This window comes from Cricetulus griseus, chromosome 4 (genome assembly GCF_003668045.3).
Source record: "Cricetulus griseus strain 17A/GY chromosome 4, alternate assembly CriGri-PICRH-1.0, whole genome shotgun sequence".
In the NCBI taxonomy this organism is placed as follows: Eukaryota; Metazoa; Chordata; class Mammalia; order Rodentia; family Cricetidae; genus Cricetulus; species Cricetulus griseus.
In genome coordinates, this window is record NC_048597.1 from 154,380,976 (window position 1) to 154,403,397 (window position 22,422).

The 22,422-nt window shown below is 46.0% G+C and overlaps 1 protein-coding gene across 1 annotated transcript in view; it reads right to left on the reverse strand.

Annotated features, from left to right (window-relative positions):
* The window catches only part of Grik4 (glutamate ionotropic receptor kainate type subunit 4), a 290,512-nt gene that overhangs the window by 165,098 nt on the left and 102,992 nt on the right, over window positions 1-22,422 (reverse strand). Inside the window, exon 2 of the mRNA XM_027412199.2 lies at window positions 1,457-1,621. Coding sequence (XP_027268000.2) covers window positions 1,457-1,621 — 165 coding nt within the window. The remainder of the gene's footprint in view (window positions 1-1,456; window positions 1,622-22,422) is intronic.

The window sequence follows — 22,422 nt, forward strand, 5'->3', positions numbered from 1 at the left end:
GCATCCCTTGCTACAGTTTGGATTCCAATGGCTCACAGGATGAAGGCTTGGTCATCACATGGTGGTGCTATTGGGAGGTAGTAGAAACTTCAGGGGGTGGGGCCTAGTGGAAGGGAGTGAGGTCACTGGAGGCATGTCCTTAAAGGGGATATTGAGACCCTCATCACACCTCTTCCTATCTCCTCTTGCTTCCTGGTTACCATGAGGTGGGCAACTCTAACACACCACAGTGATCAGTATCTCTAAAATCCCACAGCAATGGGGCCAGTCATTCATGGACTCAGACCTCAGAAACTGTGCAGCCAAACAGCTTTCCTCTTTTTAAGTTGACGTCTAGAGAACTTTGTCACTGAGCAGAAAGTCGACTAACAGCTCTTTGTTTTCCTTCTGTACCGGAGCTGCTCATTTCCGGCTTAGCTACAAGTCAGGGGCTCACTCAGTTGAACCTAAGTTCCAAGGCAACACCAGCACTGGACAGAGGACCAGAAGGGGGGTGCAGTGGATATGCACAGGCTAGCTCTGTGCTCAGGAAAATTATCCCACACCTTTGAGCATCACTTTCTTTCTGAAATAGAAGAAATAACGTGCAACTCTCACTCTATTGCTAGACATAAAAGCAACATCCGGCACATGGGACCCACCCTGTGTGCTAAGAGTAAGTTGGTTGACCTACCCTCTCTGTGAACCCTACAATCCACAGAGGATTCTTTTTCTATACTTTAACACGGGTGAATCTCATAGTAATATGCTAGATCTTCAAAGTAGAGCCTAGCACTCCCATTTCACTGATGAAGAAACCGAGGTATAAGTAGGCTGAATATCTTGGTCAAAGACAGTGGCCATACTCCATTCCTACTTTTCTGCCTCAGCACAAGAACACAAGACAGAACCAGGTGGGGTGGCTTACACCACAGGTACCAGTACTTAGGAGGCTGAGGCAGCAGAACTGCTGTGAGTTCAAAGCTAGCTTAGGATACTTTCTGAGCTCTAGACCAGCCTGGGCTACAGAGTGAGAGCCTATCTCAACATGGAACACTACTAAGACTAGAAGTGAAGGAAAAAGGAAAAGCGGGAGGAAAGAGAAGAGAGGAAGAGAGGAGGAAGGGAGGGAGGGAAGGAGGCAATCAGGTGGGCAGTGGGTAGCTACCTTTCTTTTGCAATATCCACAAAACTCTGTTCAAGTATTTGTATAGAAAATGTCCAGGAGATGAATGAATGAATGAATGAATGAATGATGAATGAATGAGTAGGTGAGTGGATGGATTACTTCGTGAATTAGTAATCTATCTGATTTATGATTCACAACAAAACCTAGGAATCTCATCTGGGCTGAGATTCTCACAGGCCTTCCTCGTATATAACTCTCTCCCTCCCCTGGAAACATCTGTATCAGAGGCCTGGCACTAGACACACACCCACCACCGTCTTCCTCTGCCCGCCTGTCCAGTCTACGTACTGGTTTCTGCAGTTTCGTACTCGCTGTCTCTGAGAAGCTCAAAGATGTCCACTTCGACCTTGGCCTTGCCCAGTCTCTCTGGTGCGCGGTTGATGCGATTCTTGGCAAGGGTGATGGAGAGCCGTTCCCCTCTGCTGCACTCCATGGGGTCATCCAAGATAGCAGCTGCAGGTAGGTAACCATATGGAGACAGTTGGTACATCAACCACAACCATTACCCCTCTTCCTTCTCCACCCTGTCCAAACTGCCATCTACCTTTTCCAGGCAGCTCTCCAAATCCCTCTCCACCTCTACATCTGCAGAACCTGCCACCACCACCCCCAGAGTAAGTACACTGTATGCTTCAGTATCTGACTACAGATGGGTATAGCAGTGAATTCTAATGGGATATGCACCTGAGGAACAATGCAATGCCACAGCCAGCCATTGGGGGTCCTACTTGCCTGATGTCCCTGGGCTGGGTGCAAAAATGATCTTGGAGACTTGTCAAAGTACACACGGAATGGCACGTGCACACTACCCTTTTGAAAACGGAGTTCTAAGAACACAGGGAATACCCCTGAGGAAAGAGAAGGCTATGTATTTGTGTGGGACAACTGTGGGGTCAGGGAAGCAGATGCAGGTTACTGTGGAATGCTTGCACTACTGTCTATGTTGTCATGAGCCCCAGGTGAGCTATACAATCTCTCTGAATGTCTTATCATCACTGAACATTGGTGTAGTAAAGAAAAACCCACTGGCTAATCTAGGGATTCCATTCAGGTAGTGGAGGTCAGCGACCCATTCTCTGGACTTAACCAGTGAGACAATCCAGTGTGGGTAATTTGGAGAGAGGTACAGTATGAGTAGCTGCCCTGCCTCTGGATGCTATATGAAGGTAATCACAGAGAAGTGGGCTGTAGTCCCAGGCCCACCCTTATTAGCTAAAGGATCTGTTTCCTTACATGAAAAATGGAGAGGAACGCTACTCTTTGGGTTACAGTGAGAAGTACATGAGATAGGACATACTCAGTGCAGTCTTACATCTAGTAGACACTCAATGCGGACTACTGAGATTCTTAATTCTCTTCCTGAGGGAACTCAGGAAGACCCAATACAGAGACATTTTGTAAACACTTATAGCAGATATTCATGAGTAATTATTCACAAAGACACAAAGCAATTATTCCACAAAGGTGGAAACAGTCCATATGTCCATCAACCGGGGAGCAAGGAGGATGCTGCTTTCCTATATAGTGGATTATTACTGTGAAACAAGAGGAATAAAGCATTTCCACATGTGACAACAGGGATGAACCTTAACAACATCACACCAAGTAAAAGAAGCCAGACACAAAACACAACGTATTGGATGGGTCAATTAACACAAGAATGTTTAGACAAAGTGAATCCATAGAGACAGAAGGCAGAGTAATAGTTGCCTAGGGTTATGAGACAACTGTGAATATAGCAAAAGTCACTAAATTGTATACTTTAGGTGGGTGAATTGTGTAGAATATGCATTTTACCTCAATAAAGTAATTACAAAAAGAATATCAAACTTATTTTTCAGAGGTTGAAGGAAACACAGAGTATATCGCAACAGATTCCACTACCACATGACCCTGAGTGCCTATGGACTGGTGGGCCAGGGAAAATGTTCCCAAGTTCTTATGTTCACAAGCAATATGGTCTTGGTATTGGTTTTCTATCATGGTAACAAAATCCCTGAGGTATCCCTGTACCTCAATGGTCCAGGCTCCATGCTGTTGTTTTGTCCGTTGCTGATCTACACACAATCGACATCTCACAAAGAAAATAGCAGGACACAGCACAGAAGGTGACAAAGCATTCTTCCTGACTGTGATTGATTTAATTTATATGCATGCTCTCAGTGAACAATGTAAACTCAATTACACATTCACAGTGTAGGCTCAAGCATGGGGCTGGTGAAGGTGAGTCCCAAGGCCTAGGCAATGAAGTAGACACATTAACTAGAAAAGCACACATGAGATGACCAGCCACATGTAGGGATAGCCAAAGAATTGTAACTGGGAAGACTTAAAAGACTTAAAAGCCCAGCCAAGGTAACCTGTAATGCATGTCCACATTCCTTGTGAATGGGGCAACTTGGCAATGTTCTGACTTCAATCAGTGTTCATGTCACAGTGTTCATTGAACTGGTTCAGGGAGCAAGACTTAGAATGAGACAGCTCCATAGGAGGCAGAAATGGAAAGAGTCATGCTGTGTCACACTAGGATGACAACTTGAGACCATAAGGAAGCAGGTATAGAGAGAAATGACCCCCCAAATGATGTCCCTTGATGGTCACAATGATGTTCCCTCTAAAAGCAGACAGGGGGTATATAGCCCCATGCCAGTGGTGTCCATCACAACTTCACATCCACTGGTTATGGGTATCAGGATCTACATAAGATTTGGCACTGTAAAATGTTTTACACTGAAAATTTCACAGCAGCAGGTTATGCTGACCCTAGCACTCAGGGAAGACATGTAGAACAGCAGGAATTAGCAGTCTGTCCAGCAGAGTCATGGGCAGGAGATCCTGGATCCAAGCTAGATCTGTGTTTGTGTCCTCAGCAACAAGGGTGTGTTTGGTAGACACATCATGATCTCGTTCTCAACTCTGTAAGATCAGTGTCTTATCTTCACATGAGATGAGGAACGGGTTCTGATAAGTCTGGTGACTTGTCCACATTTAGCTATGGAGGAGGACATGGTCTCAGATTGAACCAACCTCAGACACCAAATCTGTCCTCTCAGGACTTGGGCTAAAGAGAGGGTGTAGCAGGTAGGGATCCTGCTTCTTATGGTCACTTTAAAGGCAGTGTCACCAAGACAAATCAAGACTCTGAGACACTAACAGTGACAGACTGGATTCTGGACCTCTGAAAACCACCCAGGGAACTCTGCTTTCCTACACACTCACACCCTGATGAGATTTCCCAACTAGAGGCAGCCATCCTTAGTTTCTTAGTCCATCAGCTAGATATTTTATAAATTACTTGTAGTAAATTAACCACTAAAACAATCTCCCAGGAAATGTAAGATTTAGATCTGAAGTATACCCCAAAGGCTGGGTCTACTAGGAGCTATTGGAGCTTCAAGAGGGGGGCCATAGCTGAAGGAAGTCAGGCCACTGAATGGCAACCAATGATCTTGCCCCCACCCCCACCCCCACTCCCTGGCCATCTGAGCAGAGTGGCTTTTTCTGCCACATACTTCCACCATGATATAGACAGAGTCTCTCTGTGGATGCTCCCTAAAGCAAAAGAGTCAAGCAATTAAAAGCCGAAACCTCTGATACCACAAGCCCAGTATACCTTTCCTCCTTGAAGCTGACTGACCTCAGGGATTTTGTCACAGCAAGGGACAGCTAATACAAAGTCCATATTCCTTGTGGACATGGGAACTTAGGGCCATCTGACCTGGGTGCTTATGTTACAGCCTCACTGGCCTTGCCACTGCTCCATCAGTATACAAATGGCACGGTTACAGCTGTATTACAAGAGGCAGCACACACCCTAGGGTTTGTTCCAGATACAACTGCTTCCTTCTCTTCTCTTCTCTTCTCTTCTCTTCTCTTCTCTTCTCTTCTCTTCTCTTCTCTTCTCTTCTCTTCTCTCCTCTTCTCTCTCTCTCTCTCTCCTCTCCTCTCCTCTCCTCTCCTCTTCACATCTCCCTTTCCTCCCATCCTCTCCTCTTCTTTTGAAAAAGGCACATCTAATGTGTGTGCTGCACGTTTCATCACCTCTCTTTTGCTGCCCCTCCCCTTCCCAGTGCATTTTTTAAGTCCTAACTCCCAATGTGACAATATTTGGGAGGAGGGCCTTCAGGAGGTAATTGAGGCTAAATGAGATCACAAGGATGGGACCCTGAACTCATGGATTTAGTGTCCTCTCAGAAGAGAGAGCAGGGAGCTCACTCACTTGTTCTCTACTATGAGAAAACATAGTGAAAAGATGGCCAGGAAGACAGGCCTCTGTAGGAATGAACTTGATGACCAGGAAGAGAGGCCTCCCTAGGAACGAACTTGGTCACTAGGAATGACCTTGGACATACCAGAAAACACTGAGAAATAAAAGTTCTGTTTAAGCCACTTAGCTTGCAATCCCACTGGCTAGCATCCTAAGCTGATTAAGGCAAGGTGTTAATACAAATGCAGATGTCCAAGCCCCCAGCCAAGTGTGTCTCATGCTGTACATCCAACATCCAGATATCGTCTAATGTTCGGAGTGAGAGGAACAGTAGACAATAGGAGGGAATGCGGGAATCTGATGGACCCTCTTCTTCTTTCCTTCCCCATAAGGCCTTCAGAGGTATGTGACAAGGGCTTGTCAAATCCTGTTTCCCATGGCCACTCCCAGGCCATCCTGAACACCACATGTCACTGAGGTTTTGGTTCTTGGTGGTGATTAATTTCTGACAGGGAAGGAGCTTGACTGGGTGGTTGGTTGGTTTGCATCAAACATTTTGGAAGCAGGGTATTCAGCTTGAAAATAGCCACTGAATTCTAGGGCTATGGATGCTAAAGATAAGGCTGAAACTCGGGATCTCCCAGGATGCTGAAGGAACATGTCACCAAAAGGCAGTTACCAAACAGCACACTTGTTCTTCAGCAGTCCCAGGAGAAGGGCCAGATGGATGGAACAGAGCAGTGTGCTCAAGACTTAATGTGCAGCGGATGCTCCTGGACCACATTGGGTCCCTCTGGCACAGCTACTAGGCTAGGCCAGAATGTTCAGAGTTCCCAGATGCTGCCAAATGAGGAACAGTATGAGCCAGCACATCCCATGGCCCTGGGGACCACTCTGCATAGGAGTCAACTAGTAGCCACAGTGAAGCTAAGAAGTCTGGGATACAGTGAGTTGCAATGGGAAGACACATGAGGGGACTAGGGTCTGCCCTGTTATTTAGCCTTGAAGATCCAATGCCCAGTGCTTCTTCTGGACCACCAGGATTCAGCACACCTTCTTTATATCAAGAAAACCCTTGCATTCATACAGAGTCTCTCCCTCAAACACCAAGCATTATGTTCTCTGCTGAGCTCTCTCCCCATCTGGGGGTCTGAGATCCCCGACAATGGGAGGACAGCCTGTTGACAGTGTGCATCCTGATCCCAAGTTCTCCTTCTCTTTCTCATTCCAGTGTGTGTCTGCTTTGGACAGGATGGTTTCCTTAGGATTGATGGGCCTGGCCCAGCCTGATATAACACAGGCAAGCTCGGCACTAGTAAGTGTGACCAGGCCTGTACAGAAGAATATATACAGCTACTGATTTGCTTTTTATTACAGCCCGAAGGATGGTCTCCCAAAGCATTGGGAATTGCCTTTGGTCATCATAGCCTGGCATCCTCTTCCCATTGGAGCGTTATCACCCACCTATGTTGTCCCTTTTGCCTTTTATGACACTTGTCCTTCTCTCCTCTTTCCATGCCTGGCGTCTTCTCCCTCCAGACTCACCTCTTTTGGAAAGCCCTCTCCAACTCCCAGGTACCAGTATCCTCTTCCACAAATTTCCTGTAAGAAGCCCAGCAGCTCCCCACCCCATTGGCAGACACTTGTCTGCCCACCTGTACCTATATGTGTCTTCATCTGCGCGTGCTTTAAGTGCCCTGATAATTCCTGTCCCTGCCTGCTTGCTTTCCCAGATTACTCATTTCAAATGAACTCCCTTCCTTTGAGCTCTATGAATTCACCCTGCTGCCTATCTGCGGCCTCTCCTTTTTCTCTCTTTGAGGGTATCAGTTGGCTGAACCTGATTCGTCTTAGTAAATGGATGAATCTGGACACACAGCGGTCGGTAATGAATGGCTATTAGATGTCTAAACAGTGCAGGACCACCCAGCTCTTCATTCTCTGCAGCAATTGCAGCAAAAGTTGGTGATGTGACAACACCAAATGACACCAGGATTGAAGGTGCCCCTGGTGCATGGGGATGCATGGCGGAGAATCCAGCACTACCCCTACTCAGCAACATCCATCCAGGGATGGCAGCATCCTGTTGTCTGTTCACCTGTGGGAGCTGGAACAGGACTTGTCTTCTCTCCATGTATTATTGCGAGCTTAGAAGTGACCCCCTCAAGTGTGGGTGCCAGCAACCTTAATCTCTAAACTCCAGGGGCCTGCTGCAGAAGATTCTGGGCACCTCCACAGCTCTTCTTTTTAAGGGGGGAAATACTGGCAAGCCTTTATAGGCCATATCTATAACACTGCCAGTGGCTCTTTGGCCCAACCTGTTATGACCCTGTGCTAACAAGAAGAAGAGATGGGTTGAGCTCTGGGGAACTGGTTACCTTTGCTTCCCAGCTGCTTGCCTGTAACTCCAGGTTCCCAGATATGGCTATAGCCCTGTCATTCATCTATCATCAGGTTTGTCCTCTTGGTGCCCTCCATTTACTTGTTGTTCCCACTTATCCCTTCCACTGAAGGAAGTCCCCCTCCATGTGAGTTGTCACACCTTTTTCCTCACCTAGATCCCCTCGTCCAGGAGAGCCTCCATCCCCATGCCTACCTTCCTTCCCCTGCTCTGCCTGCCCCCTACATCTCCCTTTGCTCCTGTCTCCAGTTTTTTGCAGATCAGACCGTCTCTCTGTGTTCACACAGCATCAAGGCCCAAGTAGACAGAACTTCCTGTGACCAGATGGGCCATGTGCCACACTGGCCCTGTAAACAAACACAATGGGCTCCCAGTTTGGTGAGTGCAAAGCCCAAAATCACAGCCAACACACAAAGGAGTGAAGGAGGACTTTTAATACCTGCAGGGAGGAGAACACAGCCTCCCAAGATACTTCTACAATACTGACAATTCCCCTTCCATCTTACCTGCAGTGCAAACCCAGCTTATTGGATAATTCTTCAGTGTTTACTGACTTCAGCCCAAAATTCCCCCCACCCATTCACTGCAAGCCACCTTCTGTCCCCCACCTCACTCAGACTGCGCACAATATCAGTGCCAACAAGCGTCATTGCAAAAATCGGTGGTTACTTCTGATTCCTTGTCTAATTATATCACCAGCCAGCATTATTGTTTATGATCACCAGGTGCTACTCTGAGAACAACAAATATATATATATGATCTCATTTAATCCAAATGCAACCTACAGTTTATTATTCTGTTTACAGGCAATATAAGTGAGAAAGGGCAGGTTAAGCAACTTACCCAAGATTGCATGGCTCCTAGTGGCACCTGAGGCCTGGGCCCATTTTCTGCAGTACCCTTGCTTCAGGCTGTTCCTGAGCAAAGGGTTATTTGCAGTCAAGTCCTTCTTCTATTTTCTCACCAAGGCTTTCAACTTCATTGGTTCCTAGGAATCTGGTCTCCAAGGATGCTACTAATTTTCTGGCCATTGCTGCAGAAGGTACCCTCTGCTCCCACCATCCTTTAATATGGATGGATCCCCAGGGTCTCTGCAAAGTCCTTTTTCTGCCTTATTTACAGGAGCTTCATAAATGATGGCTTTCATTTCCAGCCACCTCCCTGGGGAAGCAACATGTGCACACAACAGTCTGTCGGCACCTCCTGGTGAATGTCTAAAGAGCATCTCAAACTTATCAAGACCCAAACTAAGAGTCTGGCAAGATGGCTCAGTGGGTAAAGCTCTTGTCACACAGACCTGATGACCTGAGCTTGATAAGTACACCCACATGTCTTAGATACGTTGGTCAAGGCAACTTATTAAAGAATTTAATTGGGCTTAATGGTTTTAGGGAGTTTATGATGGTGAAGAAAAGACTGGACAGCTTACATCTTGATCCACAAGCAGAAGGCAGAGAACACACTGGGAATGGCACTGGTCTTTTGAAACCTCAAAGCCCAATCCCAGTGACATACCTCCTCTATCAAGGTCATGCCTCCTAATTCTTCCCAAACAGTTCTACTGACTGACAACCAAATATTTAAACATATGAGTGTATGGGGCCACTCTCATTCAAACCACCACAGAACATAAAAGTAGGAGAGAACCAATGCCACAAGTTGTCCTCTTACGTCCTCTCTCTCTCTCTCTCTCTCTCTCTCTCTCTCTCTCTCTCTCTCTCTCTCCTACACACACAGACATTAAGTTCAGCCATTCCCCCCATATGCCTTCTGCTATAATCCTGAACTTAGCGAAGGGCAGCATCAGCTTCCCAGATTTCATACCCTTGTCCAACTCCTCCCCTCCAACACCTGTGTCTGCTTCTGCCTCCTCAGCACTTCCATTGTTGATTCTCCTAACAGCACTGTCTGCTTCACCTCAACTACCTGGAAGGGAGGAGCTTTTGCTCAGCTGTGTCTTGTGGATATATGCCTGTAATCCAAGCTAGTCAGCAAGCTGAGGATTAGAGGTTCAAGGCCAGACTGAGCAATTAATACAGACACAGTCTCAAAATAAAGATGGAAACAAAAATAAAAACAGGTTTGGGGTGTACCTTAGTGAAATTACATTTGCCTGGCATATGCACCACCCTGGGTTCCTTGACACAGCAGATGAGACCTGTCCCTTAGACTCAGTTTCTCTACTCATCCCTCTCTACCTACCACACATAGTGAAATGTCAATGACATATTATGAGTGTGTGTACACCTACTCACATGCTTGAGTGCACACACACACACACACACACACACACACACACACACACACACACTCACACAGAGGCATACATGTCAGTACACATGCAAACATTACACAATCATGGACATGCAAACACACTTGATGCTGCTAGATGCCTGCATTTCTTTGGTCTCCCACCTCTTCTGTTCTCTCAGCTTTGCTTGCTGGTCCTGCTTACTTATGATAATGCCTGAGACATCCACTCCTCCAGGAAGCCTTACTCTGAACATAGTGGTTAAACAAGCACCACAGCCATGTATTTCCCAAGAAACCCAAGCCTCTTGTAGTGCATTTCAATCAAGGCTTTCATCTTTCACTCATCAGTTTGTTCTAACTCAGTGCCTGGTACTTCATCTAACAAAGGTACACCCTTTATAAATATTTGAGCCAAATTAACCTTGACTTCAGGGAGATTCTAAGCCAACTTCTAAGCCAGCTCCATACATCTGTGTGGGGGGGGGGTTTACAAAGGCAAAGTGAAAAACAGTATCATACTGTACTAAATAAAAATAACAGGACCCTGACATACTAAAAGGAGTTAGGAACTTCAAGCTGCCTCAAGCCACGTGTCAAAATTAGCACAAAATGGGCGGTAGACATAAAGGTAAACCCCAAGACTATAAAACTTCTAAAGGAAATCTGCATGACCCCAAGTTAGATAAAGGCTTAGGTACAATCTGTAGGGAAAAAGGACCAGCCAAAGAAACACACTCTGAGCAGAGCCAGAAACAAACTTTGGCCCTGCAACCAGAGTCAAAGAAATGCACCCTGACCCTGAAACCAGTGCCAAAGAAACATACTTTGGACCATAGAATCAGAGCCAGTGAAATAAATATACCTGGCCCTAAAATTAGAGCCAAAAGCCTAAGAAGGACTACTGAAAGAAACACACTTTGGCTCTGAAATGAGAGCCAAATCTGAGCCTGAACATGTGCAGAAAACCAACCAATTCTTGAGCATGAGATCTAGCCAATCTGAGCTCAGGGATTGAAATCTGACCATTCCCCACCCTGGATATCTTCTCCCTGGAAAAACTCCACCTAAGAAGCCCTATATAAACTCTGTGCCTATTGAGCTTGTGGCTGTGTGCCTGTCCTCTTCCACGCTGGCAGAGGCAGCCACTCTCCTGGATTCTTCCCTTCCAATAAATCTCTTGAATGAGCTTTGGGTGAGACCTTCCTTGGGAGGAGAGAACTAACAACTTTTCATAGGAGCCAGAGCAGAGAGGAGTAGGGCTGTAACACTTTCACACTTTTGCTGGGGAAACCTTCACTTAGCAAAGTCGAAGTGCAGTTGTTACACTACACTCCAGGAGACCAGAGCCCAGCTTTGCTGGGGAAGCCCTCCCCTGCTGGAGCAGAGCTGTTACACTGGGGAAGCCTTTCCCTGGAGCAGGGCTGTAAACTGCTATGTTTACTGTGTGTGACCTGTGATATTCTTTGGCCCCCGAGTGCCAGTATACCTTTCCATCCCAGCTGCAATGCTTATACTACCCATAAGGTAAAATCTTGGTAAGTTAGACTTCATCCAAGCTGTACATGTCTGTTCTTTCAAAGAGACCATAAACAGAATGACTAGACAAGCCACAACCTGGGAGAAAATTTGTGCCGAACCTATCCTAGACAGAGGACTCATATCCAGAAAACATGATGACTTTCAAGACTCAGTAATAAGAAACTATGCAAATTTTAAGTCAAACAAAACAATTGAACAGATACTTCACAAAGAAGTGATATGGGGGGGGGTAAGAACATATACTCTACACTAACAGAAACCAGGGAAATGTAAATTAAAATCATAATGAGATGCTACTAAAAACCTATTCAAATGGCTGAAATTAAAAGGCTTGACCATACTAAGTGTTGACAAGGATACAGAAAAATTGGAATTCCCATTCACTCATTTTCCCTAGCTCCCACCATGAGCCTAGTTTTAGTACCCAAGACTGGGTAAAATCTTCAGTTTTCCTTCTCTTCACTGTATACTTTCCCCCTAAAGATCCTACTATATTGGGGAGGCAGCTCAGTTGTGAGCATGCTGACCTTACAAGTCAGCGACCTAAATTAGATCCCCAGAACCCAGGTAAAGACGAAGGACATGGTGGTCCATGCTTGTAGTCCCAATGCCAGAAAGGCAGAGACAGGCTCCCTGTTCAGCTAGCCTACCTTACTCAATGAATTCCAGATCAGTGAGAACCCCTGTCTCAAAAACAAGGTGGATGGGGCTTGAGGAACAAAAGCCCAAAGTTGTTGTCTGACTCTCCCAGGCAGGCATACCCATGCATACACTTCAAGCACACACAAACATGGATACACACAGGGAGAAAGAGCTTACTATATCTCAAATCAGTTCTTAACTATCAGCCCCTGGGTTGCTATGTAGAGTTAAGTTCTCTGGCTGCTACTACAAAATATTCCCTTGGGGCTTATTGCAAATTCTGTGTCCCAAATGGTACCCATTACCTTTATATACATTCGGGGGTGCAATCTTGCTTCTCAGACTCAATTAATAGTACCACAGTTGCTCAATGCACATTTTTGGCAGAGACACTTGTACTCTCCCCATCCTTTGGCCACCCCATCTGCCCAATCACTAAGGTCAGCCAGGGGACCCGTTTTCCACTGCTCTCTGTTCCTACTGTCACTTCTCTTCCTGTCCTCCTGAATTCCCCTAGCCTGCCTCATTCTCCCTCATACCATTGCAGGTCTTAAGGCCTTGTGTAATCTGGTTCTAATGTACCTTTCCGGCATCGTGTTCTGCTAAATTCTATGGTCACTTAGCTGCTTTTAGATCATCCTTGCTGAAAGCAAAACAGGTCATGTGACTTTGCCTTGTGTTTTTGGTTTTATTGTTTTTGTTTGCTTGTTTGTTTGTTTGTTTGTTTGTTTGGTTGGTTGGTTTTGGTTCAGGTGGTCTCCCCCTGCCCTTTGGCTTTTCTGTGACCACATCCACAAGCTAACTGAACCACAACTTCTCTTGCAGCTTCCCATGTTAACCCCCAGCAAGCCACGAAGAGCTCCAGCATTTGTGATCTGAATCATTCATTCAGTACTTCACTATGAACTTTGTAAGTGATAGTGGAAGTTACTGCATTTATTCAAACCTTCCTATATTTACTAGGTCGTCAAAAATCAATTCGTTGACTCTTTTCGTCAAGGTAATGTCTATAGAGGATGGGATGTTTCTGATTCCTATTCATCTAGAGGAAGACAAGAACACTTAAGCAAATGGCCACAAGACAACAAGGCAAGTGAAAAAAACAAAATCATATTATGCTCCAAGGAAGCAGGTATTCATGTACCAGAAAATCACAAGTCACAGAGACTAGGTCTTTGGTTCTCAAAGAGATCCTGGTGGCTGGGGAGGAAGAAAGATCTTTACTCTACAGGGAAGTAAGACATTCTTAGAATGATAATTGATGGGAAAGCTCCAGAGAAGGACTCCTGCATTTATCTAACACATGTACACATAAATACTATGACTACCCAAGTGCCTACTGACTCCCTAAGTGGCTAAGACTACCTAAGTGACTAATGACTACCTATGTGGCTACTGATTACCTAAGTGGCTACTGACTAAATGGCTAGACTCCCTAAGAGGCTACTGACTCCCTTAGTGGCTACTGACCATCTAAGTGGTTCTGACTAAGTAGCTACTGACCTCCTAAGTAGCTACTGTTCACCTAAGTGGCTCTGACTAAGTGGCTACAGACTACATTTATGGCTATGGCTACATAAGTGGCTACCGACTGACTAAGTGGCTACTTGCTGCCAGGCTTCCCAGAGGAGACAGCTGTAAGGAAATTAGTGAGTTTTCAGATAGGCAAAGAATCAATGTGTTAGGTACGGAGCCCCCCAAAGCTTAAGTAAGCTTGGGGTGCCTGGCCAGAGAGGCTTGGAAGGAGGGCACACAAAGAACATCACAGCATGAAAACCCTTATAAAGACTCAGTAGAGGCTGGAGTGGTGCCTGATAATGCTGAGAAACAGCCCAAGGACTTTAAACAGGTCATGATATGGCAAGGTTTATATTTCAGGGTGATTGCTCTTGTAGGTATACTGGAGAGAGAGTGGAAATATGATCTGAAAAGATCAGTCTGGGTGCTATTTTAAAAATCTGGCAGAGAGAAATGAGGCCAGTAGTAAGGGTCAGGGAAAGGAGAGGCAAAAACATTTGTTAGCCTCCCCCGAGTTCAGGAGACAGAGGACTGACTTTGGGCTTACAAAGATTGGGGCAGGTTCAAATGACACTAGTGAGGTGGAGTCAGAAAGAGTCTGTACATGAAGCAGATTCTAGGATCCCCTTACATTTAGGTGATGACCTCCCCAGGGACAGGGTTATAAGGACCATTTGGGTTCAGCATTGGATGGTGAACGGAGGGAGGATAAATAAGGCTTGAGACTTTGGAGACTCAATGGTTGGGGAGAGTTAGAAGGAAGGCTGAAAATCAATGTTCTGGCCCAAGGACCCAAGGGAGCTAGAAGACAGATGAAATAAGGACCGATGATTTCCCATGAGGCTTGGCAATTAGGAGGTCTCTGGGGACTTTAGTGGAGCAACAGGAGTGATGCTTATATGGTAGCAGGTTTGACAGAAAGAGAGGGGACTAGAAGGTAAAGCACCTGTCGCAGGACAATTGGGGCTATGCACACATTTATAAGGAAGAGATTTTAAGCTATGATGACAAGGGCTTAGAAAGAGGAGGTGGTTGGGAGGAAAGCTGGTCACCTCAGAAAAAAGGGGCCTTTTTCTGAATAAGCCCCATGAAAAAGCAGACAGAACCTGGAGAGAGGTAAAGATGAACCTGGGATGACATAAGGGACAGCTCCTCTTCCAAAATGGCCAACTCGGGGCCTTTCCCTTCTTCCTGTTACTAACCCATCACCCATCACCCCAAGTTTTAACTGGATGCATGGCTACCCAGCTCAGACTATATGTGACAGCCTCCCCTGAGCTCACAGAGGTGGGTGAAGGTGATCGGAGCACACAGATCATCCCGTACTTTTCCCTTTTCTCCCTTTTTTCCTGGAAGGATGTGGTGACAGAAGAACATGCACAAAGCACATGTTTGGTAATGGCAACATTGCTCACCACCTCCATCCTGTAACTACCATCTATCCCCTAGGCTCACATGTGCAAGGAATGAATACACACCCACATTTGAGAGACTTTGTCTTTGGGTCTCAGCCCTACTGTGGCTGAGCCTCTATCCCATCTCAGTGCTGCTCAACAGGGAAAAACCAAAAGGAAGAACAAAAGGCCACACATCTCTGTTAATGTTCTAGTGGGCACTTTGTAAAAGGTCAAAAGAAATGTATGAGATTATGAAATTAGATCACAAGTGGTATAATGCCAACATCCAATCAATACAAAAATCATTGAGATGTTTTATATTCTTGTTTTCATATCTAGTGTGTGTGTTACACATCTCCAATCAGGCCAGCTCTACTTCAAGAGCTGAAACAGATAGCTCAGGTCTAAGACTAATAAACACTGCAGCACCTTAAGTATGTGGTGGGAGGGGAAGCTGAGAGAGACTGAGGGAGGGAGTTTCCTTTTTCTTGGAGGAGAAGCAACATCTTCCTCTTCTGCAAGCCAGAATGGCAGTGACGGGGTAGGTGGCTACAGGTAAGAGCAGAGAGCAGCTTACTCTGGCATGTAAACACTTTTCTGAGTCTTATTAAAATGGGGAGAGGCCATTGTGGCTCAGGGCACAGAGGAAGGCAGGTGGATGTCAGAGCTCTCAAGAGAAACTAGACATTGTTATGGGAGCTGATGGTATCATAGCAACAGAGAGATGGTGGGTTGGGATCTTTCTACTGGATAGAGAAAGGAGTCTACCACCAAGGTTTAGAGCAGTTATGAGAGTGGGGCATGTATGGAACATGTGATGGTTACTTGGACATGCAGAGAACCAAGCAGTGATGGATACTCATACATGCAGAGAACCAGGCACTGTGGGAATGAAGAGCCTGAAGAAGATGGACCCAAGGCTGTTTTCAGAGAAAGAATCTAGAGGCGTGGCCAAGTAGTAGAGAATTTATCTGGCATGCACTAAGTCCCTTAGTAATTTCAAGAAAACCAGAGGGTGGAGATCTGTCATGACGCAGACTGAAGCGGTGATGGTGATGGGGAATGGAGAGAAGTCAACGGAAGGGAAGAACGCAGTGATCTCCAAGGCAATGGCACCCGAAGGATGGGCACAGAGACACAGAGGATGATCAGGATGGAGCAAGGTAGGTGAGGGGAGAATGTCAAGTCCAAAGTTCCCTCTCTACACGACAGGGCAGCCACAAGTTGAGTGGAGACCTGTATCAAAAAGCAACAGTGGGGAGAGCTGGTGTGTTACATCAGGGAGGTTGAGCAATGCAGTTGCCACTCTGGAGATGGGAGAAAGGGAAGTCCTCTCCCCATCTAGAGCTGTGTGCTAGCTTGTGCAGAAAATAAGTGTGATGGATGTGACAACTCAGCAGGCTCAGTGTGTCTGCTGTCAGGACACGGAGAACAGCTCAGAGGGGACTATGGACTGCAGTCAGACCACAGTCCATGGAAGGAGTGGAGATGAGTCTGCAGGTGGGAAGCACCACACTTCCTTGTGTGTGGACTGCTATCTAAACAGGAAACAATGGATATGGAAAGCCAGTACCTCCCCTTGTCTCTGGCCCCAGTACAACTCAGCCCTGGGCTGGACACATTAGGCATGGACGCCTTTCAGATTTGTCTGATGTAAGTGCATGGCTGGACTTCACAGCATGGTTCACTTTAATCTTTCACACACCCATAGCTAAATAAAGGACATGACCCCTGGAAAAAATTTATGAATGAATTCCGTGGCATGGCCAACAATTATATCTGCACTTAGTGCTTTATTAATATGGTCACTTTGTACAACCTATGTATATATCTGATTAATATTCCCAGTTAACCTTCTTAAACTGGTCTCTTTTTGCTCCTAGCTCTTACCACCTTCTTCCTAGTTTTCTTCTGGAGAGTATCATTACCCCCATGTGTTCTTCTTAGCCACGGTCACAGAGAGAGCCCCCACCTCACCCTGCCTGGGCAATGTCATGGTCAGCTTGTGGCTGACCCCAATTCAGGATGTGGCAGCACTGTGCCTGGAGGAGCCACACTCTCGGCTCACTGCACACAGAGTCAGGATGGGGAGGAATAGTGAGCTGGAGATGCCCATTCATATTGTTTAATGGCTGCTGGTGACAGCCTCCTGACCAAATTGTGTTACAGAATGGGAAGAAAGGCAGAAGGGATGTGGAACAGTGGAGGCTGCTGGGAGCCTTGAAGGGTTGAGTTTATAGGATGTCAGATGAAGTTGGCCTTTTAACAGCAGAGGAAAGTGAGCCCTGGCTGGCCTCCTTGACTGTGGTAATTCAATCTCGAGAGCATCTATGGATCACCAATCTTATGCCAGGCACCAGTCAGGGGGGATGCAGCTGAGGACACGAAATGTGAAGGCATGAATCAGCTCTGGTTGCTGCTCTCCAAGACTCATCATAAGTTTGCAGGGAAGATGGAGATGGAGACGTAGGATGGCAAGCGAGGGTAGAGATAATAAGCCATGTGCTAAGCAGACTCTGAAGGTGAGCCTAGATGGACAGCTGTCAAATGCTTTCTCAAGAGTCCATTCCAACACCATCGTCTTGTGTTTGGTAGTTCCTGTGGAACGTTGTAGAATCTTTAGCAGTGAAGCTGGAGAGTGGGCCGTGAAGTTTCATAGCCTGGCTTCACTTCTGTTCACTCTGTTCCTTGACTGCTAATGCAGTGAGACCAGATGCCCCCTGTTCCTGCCACCACGCCTTCCCCACCAATGGACTCTAAGCCAACATAAACCCTTTCTCCCTTAAACTGTTGTCAGATGATCGGCCACAGCAGTGAGATTAGTAACCAATGCAGTCTCCATCGGATTATATCACCACTGTTTCACATCCATCAGGCAGAGAGATACTAGGTCACATATTTTACCCCAAGCTTTGAACAAATGCCCATGAAGTCTACTATAGGTGGCAACACAGGACCCTGTCACCTCTGATCAGAAACGAAAACAGGGTTATTGATTAATCAGGTTGATGGTCATCCCCCTTCCATCATAAGGAATGAACATGAACAAGAGAAGTAACAGATTAGGACTGCCTTGCGTTCTTGGCAGAGTGTGGAGGAAAACACCCTGAAGAGCCATCTCCTTTGATTGTTTCTACCTTAGTGTTATTGGTCTCTTTTCCCCAGGATATCAAAGCACCGGTAATGAACTTTTTTATTATTATTATCCATTGCCATCATCCCCCAAGGGAAGAGCCAGAACAGGGCAAGGGCTATTTATCAAACAGGACACTGGTGTTTAGAGTCTGAGCTAGGTACCCCCAGTGGGACAAGAATGGAATATTCATGTGCTCATTCACTCGAAAAATATTCAGATAATCTGTCATTTTCTCTGTTGCCCTTTTCCTAAGGTGGAAGGGAAGAGATTCATATCAACAAAATGTGCCAGACTTGTGGCTCACACTGTAATTATGATTTCTGGTCGGAGTGATAGTCGCTGCTATGTACCCAGGAGACAAACAGAATTGTCTTGGAGGCCACACGTAGCATGCAGGTTGGAAGCCTGTCTCTTCCCTTCCAGACCCTGTGAGGATGAGCTTCAGTGCCACAATGCCTCCCTGGGGAACTAACAGACGTTCAGACATCCTTTGTGGCATTCCTTTCCCCAGGTCCCTCACTAGGCATGCCATTTTTCCTTGAAACTAAATCACTGGTGAATCTGGTATCCATGGGTACCTTAGGCCTATCCTGGTTAAGAACAATTTCTGTAAGGTGATGAGGAGGAGCTAGGAGACCAACTCCGTGAGCAGTGGCCTCTCTTCTTTCCATGAGAGTATAGGATGTCAGCTCTGCTCAGCATCCTAGACTTGGTCTTCCTCTCTGGATAATCTCTGTCTGACCTGACCAGCTGAGTTTCCACAGGAGCTGTGACTGAAAGAGTTGCTCACCTGACTGCTGTCAGAATATTCCAAATGCACAGAAATGTAATGGAAGAAAGATCACCAACTGCAGGGGATAAAAGGCAGCTCCATCCAGATGCCAGGTGCTGCAGAAGCAAAAAGCTAGTAAATCTAATTTAGTATAGACCACACAATTATCCACTTTAAAAATTAAGGACCGAGACCATAAACCCACTAAACTTCAAATGTTCATAATGGGCAGTTAAATGGGAGAGACAGAGAAAGTACAGGGGAGAGGGGAAAGGGGGAAAATGGGGAAAGGAGAGAGGAAAAGGGAAGAGAATTGGGGGGATGGGAGGACAACAAAATCCAGGATCAGAGACTGAGAGTGGCTCCCAGAGAGACAGTGGAAGGAAGACAGAGAAACAGCATAAAGAACATGTTCTTGGAGGAACTGCTCACTTAGGGGGTCTCTGATTCTGCTGCCAAAGGGACTTAAAGCCACCTCTGTAGGCATAGATTGTGGCAAAGGCTTTTGCAATGACTAAACACTCTCAATTTGTTCCTTTCTATTCCTCCAGTCACCACGATGGTTTAGAGCCAGCCTTATTGACACCAGTACCACTGATGTTTTGGGTCCCAACAATCCTCTACTGTAGGAGGCTGTTCTGAGCATCCTGAAAGGTTTAACAACACTTCTGGCCAGTTCTCACTAGATGCCATGGTACCCTCCCTTACTATGGCAACTAAAATGTCTCCAGATACTGCCCATTGTTCCCCTGGATAAGAGACAGCTACTTCCCCCAGTTGAGAAGCGATGGTTTTGACCATTACCACTTCACAACTTACCTCTTGCCTTTAGCAGCTATCCCTCTACTCCTTACTCAAACCCACAGGAAGACTTTCCCCACAAGGTATATCTTTGATAGTGTCACTTCACTATTCAGAACTGCTTCAAAGCATCCCAGTGTCCAGAGAATGAAAAAAATAATAATCCCAGTTACCTACTGTGCACTGAACTTTGTTCTGAGCAATGGAAGCAGAGTGAGGAATAGGACAGAGACCCAGATACAAGGAGAGGCATACAAGAAAGGTGCAAGTAAAAGACACAAGCTGGTTTCAGATAGCAACAAGAACTGGAAATGGGCGAGTCTGAGCAAATCATGAGGAGTGGCCAGGAAAATTGCCTCTAGCCAGGCTCCATCTGAGCCAGAACATGAATAATGCAGAAAAAGTGACTATGGACAGAGACAGAAAACACTGAAGTTGAAGGAAAATGGGAAGGAAAAGCTTTTAGGGGTGGCCTGGAATCAGTATCTAGAGTGTAATGATCAATAAGTAAATTGTAGAGTGAGCAGTGTGTAGGGGAAGCTGTAGCCACGCCTTCTTAGGGGCTGGCTACAAGAGTATCTGAGGGCTTGTGAGGGCGTGGTCAGAGTGAGTAGGGGGACTGCATTTTTGGTTTCGTTTTTTCTTTGCTTTTTGTTGTACAGACTACCACCGGCTGGCTGGTCCGCTCTGTAAGTAAGGCTTTTCCCTATTAAATACCCTTATATTTCTACCTGACTCCGTACTGGTAATTTCTTACTATATCTGGTTGTCAGAAGCGGGATATTGGAAACCCACACCCCATTTGGGACAGGCTGTGGGTTCCATCGGGCCCGCCGCCTAGGCCGGGAAAGCACCCACTCTCCACAGGCGTTCCCGGCTAGCAGCCGACCCACTGCTAGAGTCCATCCACCCAGCTCAGAGACAGTTTCTAGCTGCCTAGAGTCCAGGTAGGCCTCCACTTTCAGCTGTGGCTTCCCCTGGCCTGCGGGAAAGCCCGAATCTGTTTCAGTGGTTGTAGCCGCAAGGCCGTATACTCTCTAAGATAAGCGCAGCCGCTTTTGTGACCTCTCTCCATCGCTGACCGACTGCTGCCAAACGCCTCGGAATAACTGAACGCCTGTGCTACCTGCTGATCAAATATATTTACTGCATCTGGAGTAGAAATCAGGTAAAATTATGGCGGAATATTTATCATTTGCTAAAATTGGTAATATTTTTGCTTATTACGTGAATTCACTGTTTGAGGAGGATGTTAATGTGCCAATTACTGGCCTATATGCCATAATGGCAGTTAGCTTGCTGGTACAAATAGTATTACTAGCCAGAGGACACAGGAATAGGGATAAGGATAACCTCACCACCTGCTTACAGGAAATAACAGCTTTACGATTAGGTCAGACCACAATTGTGCAGCAAGTGGAACAGAAATTGGTGATAAGCTTGGCTCTGTGTCCAATACACTAAAGACAGAGCTGTCTGATGAGATACAGCGTATTTATGATAAGATAAACACAGAGAGATCCTCCATGTCTGAGGCCTTAGAGGCTAGGCTGTCAGAAGACCATGACCAGCTAAAGAATATCTGTAGCCAGCTAGAAACTCAGATAGGCAATGTTACTCATCAACTAGATGCAACGGTGCAAAATACCCAACATAGGGTTGAAGAATTGGACAATGCCATTCAATCAGTCATTGAAGCATCCAAGGTAGCAGATCAGAAGTTTGAGTCTAGATTTGAATGTTTGGAAGATAATTTACAGTACAGGGCTGACAGATTACATAGGTCCATACGGTCGATTGCTGAGGACTCAAAATCAGCAAATCATGACCTGGAATCTAGACTCCAATACCTAGAAGGCAGTTTCCATGCCATCCAGATGCTGTCTAAGGATGATCGTATGAAAGACCTAGAAAAACGTGTAGATGAGCAGTTAGAGCAATTTACAGATTCACTAACGTGCTTAGAATCTTTTATGATTAAGGAGATTGAAACTTTTCAAAAGGATATCATTGCTAGGCTTAAAGATCAGTGGGATGCCTCAGAAGCAGAATCACTCCAATCCCTGGACACCCTGGAAAGAAAATGGGCCACATCTCCTCGACTGCACTGGATCCAACTTGCTCCATTTCAACTGACACTCTGGCCAGAGGTTCGGGTACTGACTTCAATCAAGTTGAGGATTTCAAGCGAGATCTTCAATCAAGTGAATCCCATCTAACATGGACTGGATACTAACATTTTCTTTCTACAGGACCCCACATGACTATCATCGTCCCATTTCAGCAGGAAGTAACTTGGAAAATGCTACGCCCCCTTTCCCCATTGTTGTCACTTAGGATAGTGTATATACCTAGTTAGGAATAGCTTCCTATTGTTTATGACTTTAGGGTTTAGTTAAAATAGATAGTTATCTTCTTAAGTTTTAATCCTCTTTTAGACTAAAAGGGGAATTGTAGGGGAAGCTGTAGCCACGCCTTCTTAGGGGCTGGCTACAAGAGTACCTGAGGGCTTGTGAGGGCGTGGTCAGAGTGAGTAGGGGGACTGCATTTTCGGTTTCGGTTTCTCTTTGCTTCTTGCTGTACAGAC